This window comes from Salmo salar, chromosome ssa28 (genome assembly GCF_905237065.1).
Source record: "Salmo salar chromosome ssa28, Ssal_v3.1, whole genome shotgun sequence".
Classification (NCBI taxonomy): Eukaryota; Metazoa; Chordata; class Actinopteri; order Salmoniformes; family Salmonidae; genus Salmo; species Salmo salar.
The window spans coordinates 16,993,554-17,008,117 of NC_059469.1; the positions used below are offsets into that span (position 1 = coordinate 16,993,554).

Here is a 14,564-nt window from a genome sequence, read left to right on the forward strand (position 1 = left end):
GTTCTGACTTAGAATATGTGGACAACTATAAATGCCTAGGTGTCTGGTTAGACCGTAAACTCTCCTTCCAGACTCATATTAAACATCTCCAATCCAAAATGAATGTAATTTACAAAATAGCCTCCAACACTCTACTCAGCAAATTGGATGCAGTCTATCACAGTGCCATCCGTTTTGTCACCAAAGCCCCATATACTACCCACCACTGTGACATGGATGCTCTCGTTGGCTGGTCCTCACTACATATTCGTCGCCAAACCCACTGGCTCCAGGTCATCTATAAGTCTTTGCTAGGTAAAGCTCCGCCTTATCTCAGCTCACTGGTCACCATAGCAACACCCACCCGTAGCACGAGCTCCAGCAGGTATATTTCACTGGTCATCCCCAAAGCCAACACCTCCTTTGGCCGCCTTTCCTTCCAGTTCTCTGCTGCCAATGACTGGAACGAATTGCAAAAATCACTGAAGTTGGAGACTTATATCTCCCTCACTAACTTTAAGCATCAGCTGTCAGAGCAGCTTACCGATCGCTGCAACTGTACACAGCCCGTCTGTAAATAGCCCATCCAACCAACTATCTACCTCATCCCCATATTTGTTTTTGTTTTTCTGCTCTTTTGCACACCAGTATTTCTACTTGCACATCCTCATCTGCACATCTATCACTCCAGTGTTAATTGCTCAATTGTAATTACTTTGCCACTATGGCCTATTTATTGCCTTACCTCCTTACTTCATTTGCACAGGCTGTATACAGATTTTTCTATTGTGTTATTGACTGTACATTTGTTTATTCCATGTGTAACTCTGTGTTGTTGTTTTTGTCACACTGCTTTGCTTTATCTCTGCCAGGTCGCAGTTGTAAATGACAACTTGTTCTCAACTGGCCTACCTGGTTAAATAAAGGTGAAATAATAAAATGTACAAATGAAAAACCACCATCCCCGCCCTGCTGCATTGCGTACTGTGTCTTCTGAGTCTGGCAGGCTGCGCAGCAAACAAGTGGCCAAGTTTAAACAAAGTTACAAAAAACATGTTTTTAGACTATCCGGACATCCGAAAAAAAATCATGATATTATTCGAATAGTAAAATTATTTAAAATGCACTACTATTATTTCACTACGTATATAGGAAATAGGGTGCCATTTGGGATGTTCTGCACAGCTAGGCCCCACAAACATAGGTGTTGTGTGCTACCTAAAGTTCTCCTCTCTCTATCCCCGGGCACCAAGAATGGGGTTGACGCCCACAAGAACCTCAGTTCACACATCATAAACCCCACAAGCAGGCCTTCACAACTATAATTCATCTCAAATGTGTAAAACGCCCAGCCTAGTGGAATGGAATGAATCGAAACTCCCCTGGGAGGCCTGACTCACTGACTCATTGAAGTGTGTGTGTGTGTTAAGGGGGTGTTGGTTGAGGATATAATATAAGCCTGGTTCTCAGCCCAAATGACTGATGGAGAGAGACAGGACGCTATGCGCCTGGGTGAGCATGGAGCACAGAGGGACTGGATGAGTACATGCTTACTATATGCTGTGTGTGTGTGTGTGTGTGTGTGTGTGTGTGTGTGTGTGTGTGTGTGTGTGTGTGTGTGTGTGTGTGTGTGTGTGTGTGTGTGTGTGCGTGTGAGTATGTGTGTGTGTGTGTGCACAGAGTGATGCATTACATGCCCTGTGGAATCCATCTCACAGTACAGCAGGGGCTGGAGTACTTATAGTGGAAATCGTTATTGATGACTATAGATACTGAGATGAGATGGGAGGTTGTATGTGTGTGAAGATGTACATTTAGTAATTATTTTATATAGATAGAAATTCTCTCGCTTCAACATATCCCTTCAAAAAGTTGGTTGCTCTCCTGCTTCCCTAACCCTGCTTGAAACTGCTTCACACAACAAACAAATGAAGAACTAAATAATTCAAGCTATTCCAGACCGGGCCGTGAGGAAGAAAAAAGGCTTCCCTTTTCTATTTCAGTCAAGTGCATTTGTAATTCATGTAAGTTATGTAAGACGCATAAAACAGGTCAAGTAACACTCTTGAAATTCTGTGGGGGGGGGGGGGTTCTTGAAATGGCAGTTATGGCACGACTCCAAGTCAATTCAATCAACCACAAATGTATGGGTCTTGGAAATGGGCATGGCAAATCTCCAGCAGCCAATTCAATCAAGTGCATTAACAGACCAAGCAATATAGTAAAGAATTGAACAGAACAGAAATAGGAGCAGTAGGCTACTCACGTGGTCAGCAGCCAGCGAGACTGCTTGGCCAGGCCCAGGCAAGCCGCCAGACATATGACCAGATCTAGGATCAGTAGCAGCAGGTAGGTGAGCCACCTAGAGGACAGAGGGAGAATGACAGAGAGTCCGTCTGTCAGTGAGTCAGACAGACAGCGTAACAGATCTAGGATCAGTAGCAGCAGGTAGGTGAGGCACCTAGGTCCTAGACGACAGAGAGAATGACAGCGTTACAGTCACAGAAATATAACTTCCTTATCTTATCTTCATTGCCTATTCCTATGGGTACATTCAATATGGCTGCCATTCCACCCATCAGAAAACATTGACTTAAATGAAAATACTGTTATAATAATTATATTTCTATGGTTACAGTAATGTGCAGAGCTAGTACTTCTATTTCTATGGTTACAGTAATGTGCAGAGTCAGCTGAGGGAGCAGCCAACCAAGTTTCAACCCAAATGAGAGTCAGCTGGCTGGCTCATGTCCCTAGCTTACACACGACTGGCTGACACTGACCATTTGGTTAACCCAATAGGACACATACCGTCAGACATCACACTGGATGTCTCTGTGTATGTCAGTGGAGGATTGGTTGGACATGTGTAGGGTATTTGTGTGAGTGTATGTCAGTGTCAGACCTGGGATATAAATATGCTTTGTAGAAAGTAACTCTATTTTTGATGGAACAAACAGTTCCGTTGGAGATAACTATTTGAATACAGATCTGAGAAAGCAACAACTTTTAAAAATATTTCAATACAGATCTCAGAAAGTGACTACTTTTTAAAACTATTTGAATACAGAGCTGAGAAAGCGACTACTTACCTTCAACTAATGGTGGGGCTGCATCTGAAACTGCATGTTGCAGATAGAAATATAATGAATAGCGCACACACAACGTCATATAATATTTCAATCTCTCTGACAGTAGATCATATTTGATCTACACAATACATTTCTATTTCTCTGAACATTCTGTAAATTTCTATTCTCCTGAACAGTCCCCCCGTGTAGATACTCAAGTAAAACCAATCAACAAATTATATTGTGTACAGATAATTATAAATACGTTTTCCAGTGTTAAAACACAAACAAATGAACACTGACAGTGTGAAATCAACACTGAAAGTGTTGAGTCTGTGGACCCATTTAGACACCAGAACTGCATTAAATTAACACCGCTTAGTGTAAAGCATTATTCATTATTTGAGTAAATTGTAGAGGTACCACCCATGACTGTATTTGTTAAGGACAGAGACATGGTTGTTGCATTCATCCATTTTCGGGTCCAATGGACTTCACCAAGTGAGATTCTAAGTGAATAATATGTTATATATAAAAATATATATATTTAACACAATACCATACTATTTCATAAGGCTTCATTTTGAGGGCCTCGTTTTACCCTAATACACAGGCCTGAAACTCATACACATCACTTTGAACCAAAACCACACCCATCATTAACATATTTCCCAGCATGCTCTATTGCAGGTTGATTTTTAGAATTGTTTGTTTCAATATCTATGTTTGTGCATGTATATTGATTGATTTATTAATTAATCTTATGCAACACAAAGATAAATAACATACAATAAAATACATTTTCTAAACTAATCTAATCAGTTACATAGATTTTTTTGTTTTCAAATAACTTACATTTGGAAAGTATTCAGACCCCTTGACTTTTCCCAGATTTTGTTACGTTACAGCCTTATTCTAAAATGTATTGAAAAAAAAAACATTCACATCAATCTACACACAATACCCCATAATGACCAAGCAAAAACATGTTTTTTAGAAATGTTTGCTAATTTATATAAAAAAAACATAAATACCTTATTTACATAAGTATTCACACCCTTTCATATGAGACTCGAAATTGAACTCAGGTTAATCCTGTTTCCATTGATCATCCTTGAGATGATTCTACAACTTGATTGAAGTCCACCTGTGGTAAATTCAATTGATTGGACATGGTTTGGAAAGGCACACACCTGTCTATATAAGGTCCCACAGTTGACAGTGCATGTTAGAGCAAAGACCAAGCCATGAGATCAAAGTACTTGTCTGTAGAGTGCAGAGGCAGAATTGTGTCAAGGGACAGATCTGGGGAAGGGTACCAAAACATCTCTGCTCCATTGAAGGTCCCCAAGAACACAGTGGCTTCCATCATTCTTAAATGTAAGAAGTTTGGAACCACCAAAGCAAAGTACAGAGAGATCCTTGATTGAAACCTGCTCCAGCACACTCAAGACCTCCGACTGGGGCAAAGGTTCACCTACCAACAGAACAACAACCCTAAGCACACAGCCAAGATAACGAAGGAGTGGCTTTGGGACAAGTCTCTGAATGTCCTTGAGTGGCCCAGCCAGAGATGGGACATGATCCCGATCTAACATTTCTGGAGAGACGTGAAAATAGATGTGCAGCGACACTCCCCATCCAACCTTACAGAGCTTGAGAGGATTTGCAGAGAAGAATGGGAGAAACTCCCCAAATACAGGTGTGCCAAGCTTGTAGTGTCATACCCAAGAAGACTTGAGGTTGTAATTGCTGCCAAAGGTGCTTCAACAAAGTACTAAGTAAAGGGTCTGAATACTAATTTACATAAGGTATTTCTGTTTTCTGTTTTTTGTTTTTAATAAATGTCCAAAAAGTTATATGAACCCGTTTTTGGCTTTTCATTATAGGGTATTGTGTGTAGATTGATGAGAGAAAAAAACTATTGAATCCATTTCAGAATAAGTGTCATAACTGTCGGAAGGGACAGGCCAAAGCGCAGCGTGTTGAGTGCTCATCTTCTTTTATTAAAGTAACGTGAACACTTAAACAAAAAATAACAAAACAAGACACAACAGTTCCGTAAGGTAACATAGACTATATGAAAAACAACCACCCACAAACCCAAAGGAAAAAAGGGTTGCCTAAGTATGGTTTCCAATCAGAGACAACGAAAGACACCTGCCTCTGATTGGAAACCATACTCGGCCACACATAGAAAACGAACATAGAAAATGAAAACTAGAACAAATCCCCTCTAAACAAACCAACCCCAAAACACACAAAAACAACACCCCCTGCCACGCCCTGACCATGCTACAATGACAAATGACCCCTTTTATTGGTCAGGACGTGACAATAAGGCTGTAACGTAACAAAATGTAGAAAAAGTCAAGGGGTCTGAATACTTTTCGAATGCACCATATATTCAAATACCTTCAAATATTATAGTTTTTCTGAGACCTATATTTGAATATCAAAGGAAATAGTTGCCTTTAGTTGATTTTCTATATTCGACTACCTTGAGTAGTTGAATAGTTGGTATTTTCAAATAAACTACAAAATACAACTATTTTCTGCTGAGGTCTGGTCAGTTTAGGAATGGACATGGTGTAGGCTGTATGTGAATGAGTGTGTGTGTGTGTCAGTGTATGAATAGACATGGAGTAGGCTATTTGTGTGCTTGATGTCTTTACTTTTTGCCCTGATGTGTGTTCTGTGCCCTCATCTGAAGGCATCTGCTCCAGTCAGAACAGAATAGAAGCAGTGCTATAATTGTGGTCAGTGGTCTCTGGCTTTAGCCCATGTAGGAACAGATCCAGTCCAGATGGTTTAATAATGGATGAGCTCAAATCCATTCACATGAATATTTCATTCTCTGAAAGCTATGGCTATGTCCCCCCAACCCTACCCCATCTTATGTCCATTACTCTCTCCCTTCCTTCTCTCACTCTCTTTCTGTTTCTCTCTGTCTTCCTTCTCTCGCTCTCCTCCTCTCTCTCTCCATCACTCCTCTTTCGCTCTCTGTCTGTCTCACATATCACAGTCTCCCTCTCTCCTCAATCTCTTCCTCTCCTCTCTTCTCTTGGCATTCAAGAGTGTACAGTATAACCAGGATGTAGGACCATGTGCCTGGTGCCTGTTGTCTCTCCAGTGATCACTCTTACTGTGTGCATCTCAGCCAAATTTAGAGTCAAGCTGAACGCCATCACCATGTCCCTGGTGCCTGTTGTCTCTCCAGTGATCACTCTTACTGTGTGGATTTCAGCCAAATTTAGAGTCAAGCTGAACACCATCACAGGGAATTGGATACCTGAGTAATAACTCACAGAATGTGGAGGCTCTCATCTGAACTATGTTTTCATCTGAACTTAATAAGGTCGTATTATTGTTGTGCAAACGTTGTAAAAACGATCTGAACATGCAGAGCACAGGGTGAGATGGGTTACTGATGAGAGGTAGCCATTCATTAACTCACACACACGCCCACAAGCACACACACAAACACGCACGCGCACGTACACACACGGTCTATATGTGGGTTTGTCTGGTCTATACCTGTAGTACTCTACGTATGCGGTTTGGTCTGCGATAGCGGCCAGGTCTACTTTAGCCATGTCCCAGTCAGGAAGGCCCAACAGCTGTTTGATGACATTGTCAGCCATCTGCTGCATGAAGCGTAGGGTCTGTACGTAGTCTCCCCTCGTAGCGAAGATCTCATCCAGCCTCGCCAGGTGCTGCTTCAGACCACTCTCCATGCTACCCATGGTGTTAGTCACCTAGAGGAGATGAGGGAGAGGAGGAGAGGCAAGGAGGAGAGGAGAAGGAGGAGAGGAGAAGGAGGAGGGGAGAAGGAGAAGGAGGAGGAGAAGAAGAGGAGGATAAGTGTGAGTACACACAGAATACTCCATTAATTTCAATTTGAATAACATGATTTAGATTGCATTCTAAATGACACTGTATTCTCTATTTGGTGCACCACTTTTGACCACGGCCCATAGCGGATTTAGGTGAGTATTACAGGGCGGGCTTGACAATGGGCCTTAGTGGTCTTCAGCGCAAGAACTTCGTAAAAGGCATCTAGCAGATCCATGAACACTAATATAATTTCAGATATATCTTAAATGACTACGTTTTGACAAATTTGATGATATAATCGCCAAGCCCATTCAAAAGATTAGGGGACAGGACCCGAAAGTATGATGTAGGACAATTTCACTTGCACAGGGTATTCAGTAGATGTTGGTTCTCCAGGAATGACTTCATTCTGTTATTTTGGGGTCACCATGGTGGTATATATTCTAATTTAATTCTTAGCTAATGTAGAAATAAACTCTACACGGTTTACTACATAATTAAACAGCATAATCATACTGCTGCAAATTAGGTTTAGCAACCCGGGCAAACAGACTCAAACAACTAAACAAACAAGCAAGATGATTATAAACTTCCTTCTACTCACATTTTTCTGTGACACTCTTAGTTACACAAACTTTGCCAAATACACATAACATGGAAGGAGTACCAATACTGCATCCATTCCCTATATAGACCACTATTACTGACCAGGGCCCATAGGTCTCTGGTCAAAAGTAATGCACATACAGAGCCATTTAATTGGGACACAACCCCAATGTGGAGCAGGATTACACTATCACTTCGCTTCCCACTTAATTACAACATAGTTCCAGGGAGAGGGTTGTTGACTGGGAAATGTTTTTCAGTCAGTGACATCTTGGTATTTGATAATTAAAAGGGGCAATAAATGCTTCCATTTAGCCCTAGGTACTTGGCATTCAGCAGGCGTACAGACCACACATATTGTTTATGTGTTTGTAGAGGAGGGGACAGCGATGTGGTTTGGTTCTGGGGGGCTGCTGGGTGGAAGTTATGAGGTAGTTTGGTATTCACTATGTGTATGTGGACCCCTCACTCACTAGATTGCCTTTGACTATAGGGAGAGCAGGAGGGAGGGGGGAGAATGTGGTAGAGAGAAAGAGCGAGAGGAATTAAGAAATTATGTGAATTAAGATTGAGAGAGCGAGCGAGAGAGATTGAGCGAGAGAGAGACAGAAAGGGAGAGAGAGTCAGAAAGAAAGAGAGTATCTGATAGGGCGAAAGAAAGAAAGTGAGAGGGAGAGTAAGAAAGAGAAAGTGAAAGCGATGAGGAACCAGGGGAAGAAGATAAAGCTAGTCAGAGGGTTGGTTTAGGGAGTTGAGGTGACATGCAAAGGTTTTTGGATGGAATTGGCAAATACGGAACAAACACATTACGCTACAATGATTGTGACAGTGCCACCAAGACCTAATGTACCACAGTCACTTGTACTAGCCAGCCTGGCTGGCTGTCTTCCTGCCCTATAGAAACAGAATATGCAAACCAAATGGCACCCTATTCCCTATTTAGTGCACTAGTTTTGACCAGGGCCCATATGGCTAGGGTATAGGGTGCCATTTGGTAGGCAGACCGAAAGACAGAGTTTAGCAACAACATACGTCTGTCTGGTGTGCTACTGTTATCTGATCCACTACCTAATTTCCACGGCTTTATTTCAACTCCTCAAACCCGGGAGATGAAATCATTGCTGGGAAAGCATGTATCTGAGCTCTGTGGGACTGCATGGGAATGTTATCTGTAGAGCCTAGGGAGTCACTGGATCCAGTTGGTTGCCTGTATCGATTCGTCTGATCCTCATCATCACATTGCTTCAACTGATCCTGTAGATATGGCTGTGGCTCTGCTGTTATCATCCATCCACTATGGGTATGTCACAAAAGTAGTGCACTATGTAGGGAATAGGGTGCTATTTAGAATGTACCTTATGTTTTCATAGCCTGTTGGACAGTGTATAGTGAATCCATCCAATCACACACACACATTTGAGTTTCTCTCAATAGACAATTTCTCAGTTATGGCAAAACTGACCTAAATAACTTGTAGACCTGCAATGCAACTCCATATGATTCAAGGTTGCTGCATTCACGTCAGGGGAACATAGCAGGGGTGAAACTTAGGTGCAACTCCATACGATATATGTGGCTCTGTTCACGCCAGGAGAACTGAGCAGGAGTTAACGACTTCGGTAAAACTCCACATGATTATTGCGTTTCCGTTTTCATGTGTTGCACTTGTATTCCGCAGCATATATTAATCACATGATCATGCATAGTACTGATGTCAAACAGAATAAACCAAGGACACAGATGCTTCCTGATGTTGTGAGATTCTCTCTGGTGTTTACAGAACAACTGGTGCTGTGAGATTGGGATATCAGGATTCAAGGATGCTGTGTGAATAGAATACCATGCTCCTGCTCAAACTAACTCTCTGCTCGATGGAGAAGAGGAGGAAAGGAAGGGAGGAGGAGAGGAGAAGAGGAGGGTTCCTTCAATTAAATTTGAATGGATGAGCTCAGGCGTTAAATGGATCATGGCTCTAAAGTGCTGCAGCCGTCCTCCCACCCAAAGATGGATTTCTCCTCCATTGGTTAAATTGGGTTCATCAAATCTTGAAAAAACCCAGCAATGTGATGGTGACCACAGCTGACGTTTTATATCTCAAAATAGATAGTATGTCCTGGCGGAGGGGTTAAGAGTCATTTTGGTTTGTGGGTTCAAAGGAAGAAAGAATATGAAAGTGACAAAATCTTTCATCGGAAAAAAAGATGATTGACATTGAATGATTGACACATATAGAAAGGAGGTTATGAGAATATCCACAGAATGGTTGTCTATGGTGGATATTGTGGGAAACGATTTGAAAGCTATTGTAGGTCTAAATTCCACAAAGAGACCAGAATTTACTTTTTATGGCATAAGACAATGAAAGTATAAGTGGAGGAGAGGAAGGAAAGAGAAAGTGGCTTAGCAAAAATAAACAACCTTTTGCATGATGCTAGAAGTTTCACTTCACTAAAACATTCTTCAACGCACATGTCTGAATAGGGAAGTCAGTGTTGCTCATTAGTCATATTACAGCTGTATTTCTACAAGACTAACAGTACACAACAACCATGCTCTTACATATCCAGACCTTTACCCTAGACTTAACCAATTCCTATCTCTTTACCTGAAGATAACCTTACTGTAAAATGTGCCAATAGGAATAGAATATCTACTTCTTAAATTATCTGATGCTCTCTAGTACCATCCAAATCAATTTGAATCAAATAACATTTTATTGGTCTCGTACACATATTTTGCCAATGTTATAGCAGGTGCAGCGAAATGCTTATGTTTCTAGCTCCAACAGTGCAGTAATACCTAACAATACAAAACATTACACACAAATCCCAAAAATAAAAATAAATAATTATCAGAACAAGCAATGTCAGAGACCGGAATATATATATATATATATATATATATATATATATATATATATATATATATATATATATATACACACACATGATGGTGTATAGACAGTATGGACAGTACATTAAAATAAAAGATGTGTACAGCAGCAGTTAGATAGGATGAGCCTTGACTAGAGTACAGTATATACATACGAAGTCGGTAAAACGGTCTGTAAACATTATTAAAGTGACCAGTGTTCAATGACTGTATGTGCAGTCAAATCAGAAAGTATTCAGATACACCGTTGGGATGGTGCCAAGTTTCCTCCAGGCGTGACGCTTGGCATTCAGGCCAAAGAGCTAAATCATGGTTTCATCAGACCAGAGAATCTTGTTTCTCATGGTCTGAGTCCATTAGGTGGCTTTTGGCAAACTCCAAGCGGGCTGTCAGGTGCCTTTTACTGAGGAGTGGCTTCCGTCTGGCCACTACCATAAAGGCCTGATTGGTGGAGTGCTGCAGAGAGGGTTGTCCTTCTGGAAGGTTCTCCCATCTCCATAGAGGAACTCTGGAGCTCTGTCAGAGCGACCATCGGGTTCTTGGTCACCTCCCTGACCAAGGCCCTTCTCCCCCGATTGCTCAGTTTGGCAGGGCGGCCAGTTCTAGGAAGAGTCTTGGTCGATCGAAACTTCTTCCATTTAAAACTTCTTAAGGATCAGCATTCTGTCAACCGGACAGTTGTAAATCATGCAGCGCATTATATCAAGATCGCAGATTTTAGAGAAACAACAAATGTCGGTACATATAAGTGACTTACATCGGCTGAAAGTTTAAGTTCTTGTTAATATAACTGCACTGTCCAATTTACAGTAGCTATTACTGTGAAAAAATGCCATGCTATTGTTTGAGGAGAGCTCCTAACAACAACTGTGACCTTTCTCTTGCATTTCAACGATGGTGGTAGAAAAAGACTGGTTGGTTTTTTCTTTGTATTTTCTTCTACCAGATCTATTATGTTAAATTCTCCTACATTCAATTCACATTTCCACAAACTTCAAAGTGTTTCCTTTGAAATGGTACCATGAATATTAAATGCTGCAGAATTGTTTTGGTACCCTTCCCCAGATCTGTGCCTCAACACAATCCTGTTTCGGAGTTCTACGGACAAGTCCTTCGAACTTATGGCTTGGTTTTTTTCTCTGACATGCACTGTCAACTGTGGGACCTTATATAGACAGGTTTGTGCCTTTCCAAATCATGTCCAATCAATTGAATTTACCACAGGTGGACACCAATCAAGTTGTAGAAACATCTCAAGGATGATCAATGGAAACAGGATGCACCGGAGCTCAATTTCACATCTCATAGCAAAGGGTCTAAATACTTATGTAAATAAGGTATTTCAGTTTTTTTTATATAAATTAGCAAACATTTCAAAAAATTGTTTTTGCTTTGTCATTATGTGGTATTGTGTGTAGATTGATGAAGACAACTTTTTATTTAATACATTTTAGAATAAGGCTGTAACGTAACAAAATGTGGAAAACGTCAAGGGGTCTGAATAGTTTCCGAATGCACTGTACATAGAGCAGCAGTCTCTAACTTGCAGGGTAGAGTACTGGGTGGTAGCCGGCTAGTAACAGTGACTAAGTTCAGGCAGGGTACTGGGAGGAGGCTGCCTAGTGGTGACTATTTAACAGTCTGATGGCCTGGTGCAACTGTACTGTCTCAGCCTTCTAGATGGTAGCATGGTGAACAGGCCGTGGCTCAGGTGGCTGAGGTCCTTGATCTTCTTGGCCTTCCTGTGACACTGGGTGTTGTAGATGTCCTGGAGGGCAGGCAGTGTGCCCCCTGTGATGCTTTGGGTTGACCGCAATTGCAGACAGTGCAATTGTCATTCCAGGCCATAAAGCCCAACAGGATGCTCTTAATGGTGCAACTGTAGAAGTTTGTGGGGTCTTAGGGACCAAGCAAATTTCTTCAGCCTCCTGAGGTTGAAGAGGCGCTGATGCGCCTTCTTCACCACACTGTCTGTGTGGATGGACTATTTCAGGTTCCCAGTGATGTCAAAGCTTTTCACCTTCTTCACTGTGGCCCTGTCAATATGGATGTGCTCTCTCTGCTGTCTCCTGAAGTCCACGATCAGCTCCTTTGTTTTGTTGACATTGAGGGAGAGGTTATTTTCTTGGCACCACTCTGCCAGGGCCCTCCTCCCTGTAGGCTATCTCGTGATTGCATCATCCGTGGATCTGTTGGGGTGGTATGCAAATTGTAGTGGGTCTAGGGTATCGGGTAAGGTGGAGGTGATAATGATCCTTACCTATCCTTACCTAGCCTCTCACACTGGGATAGGGCGAGATTGAATATGTCCATAAACATTGCAGCCAGCTGGTCTACACTTGCTCTGAGGATGCGGCTAGGAATGCAGTATGGGCCGGCAGCCCTGTGAGGGTTAACACGCTTATATGTCTTACTTACCTGGCCCCTGAGAACAAGAGCTCACAGTCCTAGTGAGCAGCGGTGGCCTGCATCGGCAGCACTGTGTTTTTCTCGAAGCGGGTAAAGAAGGTATTTAGCTTGTCCGGGAGCAAGGTTTCGGTGTCCGTGACGTGGCTGGTTAAATACCGCAAAGTTGGCCTGGAGCTAGAAATAGGGTGACTATGTAAACTACCGGTCAAAAGTTTTAGAACACCTACTCATTCAAGTGGTTTTCTTTATTTTTACTATTTATACATTGTAGAAAAATAGTGAAGACATCAAAACTATGAAATAACACATATGGAATCATGTAGTAAACAAAAAAGTGTTAAACAAATAAATTCTTCAAAGTTGCCACCCTTTGCCTTGATGACAGCTTTGCACACTCTTGGCATTCTCTCAACCAGCTTCATGAGGTAGTCACCTGGAACGCATTTCAATTAACAGGTGTGCCTTCTTAAAAGTTAATTTGTGGAATTTCTTTCCTTCTTAATGCGTTTGAGCCACATGTTTATTCCATGTGTAACTCTGTGTTGTTGTATGTGTCAGATTGCTATGCATTATCTTGGACAGGTCGCAGTTGCAAATGAGAACTTGTTCTCAACTAGCCTACCTGGTTAAATAAAGGTGAAATAAAAAAATAAAAAAATAGTATTGTGACAAGGTAGGGTTGGTATACAGAAGATAGCCCTATATGGTAAAAAAAGTCCCTATTATGGCAAGAACAGCTCAAATAACCAAAGAGAAATGACAGTCCATCATTACTTTAAGACATGAAGGTCAGTCAATACGGAAAATATCAATAACTTTGAAAGTTTCTTCAAGTGCAGTCGCAAAAACCATCAAGCACTATGATGAAACTGGTTCTCATGAGGACCCCCACAGGAATGGAAGGCCCAGAGTTAGCCCAAATAAATGCTTCACAGAGCTCAAGTAATAGACATCTCAACATCAACTGTTCAGAGGAGACTGTGTGAATCAGGCCTTCATGGTCAAATTGCTGCAAAGAAACCACTACTAAAGGACACCAATAAGAAGAAGAGACTTGCTTGGGCCAAGAAACATGAGCAATGGACATTAGACCAGTGAAAATGTGTCCTTTGGTCTGGAGTCCATTGGAGATTTTTGGTTCCAACTGCCATGTCTTTGTGAGATGCGGTGTGGGTGAACGGATGATCTCCGCATGTGAATTTCCCACCGTAAAGCATGGAGGAGGAGGTGTTATGGTGTGGGAGTGCTTTGCTGGTGACACTGTCTGTGATTTATTTAGATTTCAAGGCAGCATGGCTTAACCAGCATGGTTACCACAGCATTCTGCAGCGATACGCCATCCCATCTGGTTTGGGCTTAGTGGGACTATCATTTGTTTTTCAACAGAACAATGACCCAACATACCTCCAGGCTGTGTAATCAGTATTTTACCAAGAAGGTAAGTGATGGAGTGCTGCATCAGATGACCTGGCATCCACAATCCCCTGACCTCAACCAAATTGAGATGGTTAGGGATGAGTCGGACCACAGAGTGAAGGAAAAGTAGCCAACAAGTGCTTAGCATATGTGGGAACTCCTTCAAGACAGTTGGAAAAGCATTCCAGGTGAAGCTGGTTGAGAGAATGCCAAGAGTGTGCAAAGCTGTCATCAAGGCAAAGGGTGGCTATTTGAAGAATCTCAAATATAAAATGTATTTCGATTTGTTTAACACTTTTTTGGTTACAACATGAATCCATATGCGCTATTTCATAGTTTTGATGTTAGTAAAAA

The 14,564-nt window shown here is 41.7% G+C and overlaps 1 protein-coding gene across 2 annotated transcripts in view; it reads right to left on the reverse strand.

The window, feature by feature from the left end:
• The window catches only part of ttyh2 (tweety family member 2), a 115,462-nt gene that overhangs the window by 41,462 nt on the left and 59,436 nt on the right, over positions 1-14,564 (reverse strand). For both annotated transcript variants that reach the window (XM_014179817.2, XM_014179816.2), the window contains exons 4-5: positions 6,588-6,808; positions 2,246-2,341 (exon numbers count right to left, since the gene is read on the reverse strand). In XM_014179817.2, coding sequence (XP_014035292.1) covers positions 2,246-2,341; positions 6,588-6,808 — 317 coding nt within the window. The remainder of the gene's footprint in view (positions 1-2,245; positions 2,342-6,587; positions 6,809-14,564) is intronic.